The 6,339-nt window shown below is 37.2% G+C and overlaps 1 protein-coding gene across 1 annotated transcript; it reads right to left on the bottom strand.

Annotated features, from left to right (window-relative positions):
* Positions 1 to 271: 271 nt before the first annotated feature.
* On the bottom strand, positions 272 to 6,097 carry LOC117410700 (gap junction beta-7 protein). The gene is made up of 2 exons (XM_034017448.3): positions 5,967 to 6,097; positions 272 to 3,793 (listed from the first exon to the last, which is right to left on the bottom strand). The coding sequence occupies exon 2, from the start codon at positions 3,765 to 3,767 to the stop codon at positions 3,003 to 3,005; it is 765 nt and encodes a 254-aa protein (XP_033873339.1). The 5' UTR covers positions 3,768 to 3,793; positions 5,967 to 6,097; the 3' UTR covers positions 272 to 3,002.
* Positions 6,098 to 6,339: the final 242 nt, after the last annotated feature.

Here is a 6,339-nt window from a genome sequence, read left to right as displayed (position 1 = left end):
ACTGGGGTCTGTGAAGCTAACTCTCTCACTCTTCTACTGGATCTCCACTATTTGCCTAAAAAGTACAATTTAGCCTAAATACCTTCATTTAGCTCAACAAGCTGATGTGAATGTATTTTTAAATAGAAATATGGCAGTGGCTTCAAGATCTATCAGCAAAGGCTAAATATTGTAACGGTACACTAAAGTTTACTGCTTTGTATAATCCAAAATATATTTCTGGTAATACCAAAACTTGCCAGATTTCTGGTTATACCCTGTTGTAAATGTAGCTGCTTTACAGTTTGTTCTGACATTTAAATTAGCCAGGTTGAGTAAACAATTGTTGCATCAAACAAACCAATTATTATATTCCAAGAAAAAATGGGAACATATGTTTTGTATTTATTTATTTTTTTCCATTTTGACAGAAAAAATAAATGTAGTTTCTCTCAACTTCACAGTGCTCAAACACGAACCAGAAACAGTGAGAAGTCTCCTTGCCCCTAATAATCCCAGGTCAACTTTCTTATAGTAGCATAAGCATAGTATTTATAGACAACAGAAAGCAGAAACTATTCCAAAATGACAGTTAACTAATATGAAATATTCTCCTCTATAATAGGACTTTTCTTTAAACATTGGAATGCGCACTACGCATCATCCTGTTTTTCGAAGAAAGGGTTTTGCTTGGTTTTGATGGATTGCCGCAGGAGGGCTGTTTTCTGCAGTTAAAGATGCTCTCGTGGGAATTGTGAGTTGCAATGTGTAATGCCGTCACTGAAAACAATAGTTCCCTTGTAACTTCACACCATTAAATAATGTTGTTCCATAATGTATGCAGATTGAAACAAAATGTATTTTTATGGCACAACCTAGATGACTTCATTACTGTAACACCACCTAGTGACCATTTTAAAATGTGTCTCTCTTGAGTTTGTTTCTAAGGAGCCAGTGATAACAACCTGAAACTTTTTATTTTCAGCCCTGAACCCGAATTGTTCCCTTCAACCCACCTCGGGCAATACTAACAGAAAATAGTGAAAAACAATATTTAAAGAAGTCTTAATCAAGGATTTCTGGTTGTTTCTTTTAGGACTGTTCTCATTTACAATGGAGTGTTTTGTAGTTCTTAAATCAGCTGGATGAGCTTCGCTATCTGCTTTTTCCAATCCTCTCTCAATACCAGCAATAGCTACTTCACCAAATGTATTTAGACCACTTTTTCGTCTTTTAATTTTGTTCTACTTGCTAGATCTATCAATTTTTTTCTTATTTCAAGTACCGTTCTCTACTGCACCCATAGAGCATATACTGCATCTGTGATTATCTGCTACTTTTTTTTTCTTCTTCTCTTCCTTAGTTAAACTTCCAGACAACTTAAAACAAATTTGTGTTAGCCAACCATTTCTTTTATTGTATCAATTTCTTTGGGGGAAAAAATGGTTTTCCTTTGCACCCTTGCCATTGTTTTAATGGCCTAATCGTTCACTGGGCTTTAAAATTGATTACCGAGTTAGTGATTGTTTTGAGCATAGATCGCTAAAGAGTTAGTGGAAGCGATGGTGCTTGAAGTGCTTTATGAAACGCACTCAGCGATGACCTCTGCATCCTCGCAAGCACATCGTAATCGCAGGACTTTTATGAAACAGGCCCCAGTATAGTAGTCTAGTAATGGAAGCTCCATTCAAATCTGCAACATCTATTAATGGCTAGGTAATCATAGCGTGTTTTATTTAAACAAATATTGATTGTGCCTGTTTGGAGTTTGGAGCTGGCAGCTGGCCTTACCGTTCCATTGATTTTGATGTCACTTGGTATACTGTGGCCCCCAAGTAAAAATACCAAAATACCTTTCCAGGTATTTCAAAGTGGATTTTAAAACCATACTGTATATAATGATCCTATTTTCTGTACTGATTTCAGATTTGGATTAAACTTTTTGCTCTTGGATCTAATGCTTTACTTCCTTAAATGGTTGGTGGGTGTCCTTTTGGAGCAATAGGAATCTAGAGATGAGGTTGAAGATCTGAAAGCAGGTGTGCTTTCTGATAATTTAACGCTTGCATCGAATACCGTTGAAAAATGATCATATTAGTCATATAGTAAAATTAAAAGTCTATTACTGTACCATACCCCCTGAGATCTGTTCAGAAGGTTTCTTGCTTGTCTTACACCCTCTATGGCATTGGAAACAGAACAGATTTTAAGCCCTGCATTAAAAAAGACTAGGGAAGATTTAGATGGAGTATTTAAACAGTCGGTTACACATTATGAAACTACACTACTGACATGCCATTTCCTTTTTGTCTAAGTGTTTATTTTTATTTATTGTCTCTGTTGTTGTATCTGACTGAAGGGAAGGCAGGCAGCTCCTCACTATCTATCCACAGTTATATAACCCAATCAAATAAATATAACACACATATATACATATTTTACTTTAAAATGTATTTGTATGTTCAGTACGTATGTGTGCGTTTTTAGAACAAACCCAGTTTCTTGAAGAATCCTACCTAGTTTACACCTTTTTTCTTTAAATGTGTTGATTACATCCTGCAACCTGCATTTTTACCCCCTAGTTCAGGAAGCTGCAGATAGAAATGCATGTATTACCTTGGATTCCCACTGGTTTGTAAGCTTTCTCTTTTCGAAGTCCAGATATATGTTGGCAAATGCTCGGTTTGTAGCTTCTTCAAAGAAGTCTTGGAGGTTAGTCAGACAAGACTACTATTACAGTATACAATATGTATATAGCTGTCAGGAAATCATGCCATTCCAAGAAAATAAATGTATAATTGAAGCCCTAAATGAGAAAAACTATCTAAACATATCCTGGTACTGCAGGTTAATGCTGCCCTGTGTTTACTGGTAACAGAAGAAAAGTACTTTAAATGCATGAAAAAGTGTTTCAATATCGGGAGTTTCCACTGTTGTATAATTTCGAGATTAGCATAGAGGAAATTAAATTGCAGATTACAATTTGAACTTCACCTATTTTAGAAGATGCAAACCCATTAAGACTAAATTGTGTGAAAGCTTGAGTTTGTGGAGTCTACCTTCAGGGGCACAGGGATTGCAGCTGCAGTGCTGTTTAAAGGCCTTGGCTTTGCACAGTGGCACTGGTGTTCCTCCATGACCGGGACGTACCTCTTAAAATAACATTTCCAGCACTGCTGGAGTAGAAGGTAGACCATCTCACACACATTCAGCGCGATGCACAAGATGGAAGTGGAGCCCATGATGTAAAGGAAGATCTTTTTCTCGGTTGCCCGGGAAATGTAGCAGTCGACTGTGTTGGGGCATGGGCTCATTGTACACTGGAATAGCTGAGGCACAGTAAAGCCACTGTAGAGATAGTAAAATGCCAGCAGGGAGCCCACCTCAAAGAACGTCTTGAACAGGAGGCTGATGAGATAGGTACACCAAAGACCCCCATCCATCGTCCCTGTATCCACATACAGCTTCTTCCTGTGCGTGTGCTCCCTGTGTTGACGGTACGCCACGTGAAGCACAACCAAAAGAGACGGGGTGGAAACCATGATGAGCTGCAAGGCCCACAGCCTGATTTGGGAGATGGGAAAGTAGTAGTCAAAGCACACGTTCTCGCAGCCCGGCTGTTTGATGTTGCACACAAAGTCCTTCTGCTCGTCCTTCCACACATGCTCCGCCGCGGCCACGTAGATCAGGATGCGGAATATGAAGACCACGGACAGCCAGATCCTCCCGATCACCGTGGAGTACTTGTTCACTCCGCTCAGGATACCTTGGAGAAAGCCCCAGTTCATTGTCTCAGCTCGTTTGGGAGGAGTGCCTGCAGAAGGAGAGGTACAATTATACAACTGAAGCAGCAGGTAACTGCACACAGCAACTTATGTGTGTTCTGGATTATTTGTTCTGCCATATCAGAAAAAAAAAAAATTCAATTATAGGCCATAATCATATAGCTTTAACTGATACTTTATTTAAAGATGTGTTTATACATAAATACACAATATAGTTAATATTCCTGAAAAACGTTCCAGACTGGTATTGGCTTGTTCAGCAACAGTCTAGACTCTAGAATGTAAAACATAAACATTTTGTTTCTTATAGTATGCTGAGCATATACAGTAGAACTCTTTTATTCAGAATAACATACTTTGAAAAAACAATTATTTCAGGAAAACTTCTAATGTATTTTTCACCCCCTGGTACCTAGGATAAATGCCAAGGGAAACTAGGTTCCATATAAAAAGACAAATATATCTGTTGTCTTTTATCAAGTAAAAGCATATTTACATTATAGAAACTGAGTAATGATATGATTATTACAGTATCAACTGTAAAGGTTGTTATGTTTTCGATGAGGTATATAAAAAGGAAACTGAAAATGAACCTACGCTTTCATGATGAATAATGTTGTGGGAGAGCATATCTTTAAATCTGTAATCATGTCTGAGGCTTAATATTTCCTGGTTCTGTTTTCAATCGGTTCGGACAATAAACAAAAGAGGTTCTTTACCAACTAAACACACAGTCAGCACTTCAGTCAGTCAGCAGTCTTTATCTTTGTATTTTAAGTCTCAATTTGTATGTAAAAAATATATATTTTTACATTGATGCTTATAATATGTGTGTGTGTGTGTATATATATGTATATATATATGTATGTATGTGAATGTGTGTTACAGTCGTTCTGTCATGGCAGACATTTAAGCAATTGATTTAAAGTGTGATTATTACAGTAGCAACTGTAAAGGTTCAGTTACATTTTTGATGAGGTGCTGGTTGATTTGAAACATTTCCCAGAAACCTATAAAAAGGAAACTGAAAATGAACCTACGCTTTCATGATGAATAATGTTGTGGGAGAGCATATCTTTAAACCTGTAATCATGTCTGAGGCTTAATATTTCCTGGTTCTGTTTGTGTGTTACAGTCGTTCTGTCATGCCATGCATTTAACCAATCGATTAAAAGAAGGGACCTTTGTTGACAATGACAAACTCGGCGTCGTCATTCAGACGAGTTTCTGAAAGTCAGGTTCCTTAAACTTTGTGTTCCTTTATTATTATTTCTCTATAGGGAAGTGTTCCACCTCAACACTGCAGCTAGGATGTCCTGTATACTGTAAAATCAACAGCTACAACTGAACATCCCAAGGAACTAAACTAAAAGTGAACCACACTGTAGAGTCAGGTTACCAATGTAAGACAACTGAAAACAGATGGGGAAGTATGCACCTATCCAGACCTACTGTACTGTCCATTGGAATTTCACTAAGTAGATGAAAATATACAATTACTTTTGCATAAAACAAACATTCATAGATTGAACTTTATTCTGGGCAGAATCAATTTTCAGGTATTTATTTCTGACGGTAATTACCTTTTACTTGGAACAAATCCTGCAATACCTGGGCTATTTGTAACCTAGAAGACATATTCAACCACAATGGCTCCCTCTAGTGGGCTTTTGAAAACCTGCCTCTGATTGATGAGTTCCGAGCCCTTACCTGTCAAGTTGCGTATTTGTTTTCACGATTCGTAAACAACTGGAATCAGAGGGTTTGAACAAGTTCGTTTTTTAAAGCTTTTTTCAAATATAATTAAATAATACACATATTGTTAAGTAGCTTCTGCAAGCTCTTCATTTTTAATTGAATGTATAACCATCTGAGTATATAATACATTGATATCAGCCCTAATTAAAATACTATTTAACATTTCCTATCGTTTATTGTATCCTACTCTGCCAATACCATCGCGGTAGTACGCGTTTACTGTAGTACACTGCACTACAAGGTTTGAAACATTACTGATCTTCCAAGGCCCAGTGTAAGAAAGTTATTTCGCACTATTATTTTCACGTACAACAATATACAGTATTGTGAACATCCAACGATAGGAAAACATTTGGAAGAAAACATGCGAAAAGAACAGATAAACATTATTTTGTAAAAAGTAAAGCTTATATTCATTTTTGAAACGAGGAAAACACGACTTACCTCGCTACTGGTTAAATATATATTAATCGTATTGTTCATCTGCCAAAATGCCGTGGAAATGCAATAGAGTCGTTTAAATATAGTCTCCACAGCGCTTGGTGTCGCAGCTGCTAAGTAACTAGTTTCTCTGTGCATGTAAGTTTCACCTGGGAATAAACAGGCTCTGTCATACAGTCCACACCCATCTCATTCGTCTGTGGTGACATTAAAGGTGCATTATCCATATCTAATAAGAATGACCTTGGCAATATCTATTAACAGGACCGGAGAGGCTCCATTTCTTACACCGCAGTATTTATGCTGGACAGAGATCATTAACGCATTCTCAAACTATCCACAGGTGTCCGAGAAATTTACTATAGTTTGTTAATTG

The sequence above is a fragment of the Acipenser ruthenus genome, chromosome 6, assembly GCF_902713425.1.
Source record: "Acipenser ruthenus chromosome 6, fAciRut3.2 maternal haplotype, whole genome shotgun sequence".
In the NCBI taxonomy this organism is placed as follows: Eukaryota; Metazoa; Chordata; class Actinopteri; order Acipenseriformes; family Acipenseridae; genus Acipenser; species Acipenser ruthenus.
The sequence above is the reverse complement of the archived record's forward strand: the minus strand, read 5'-3'. Positions and strand labels throughout refer to the sequence as shown.

What these genes read in the sequence shown, in the direction of transcription:
- LOC117410700 (XM_034017448.3), bottom strand. Translation starts at nt 3,767, where the DNA reads ATGAACTGGGGCTTTCTCCAAGGTATCCTGAGCGGAGTGAACAAGTAC.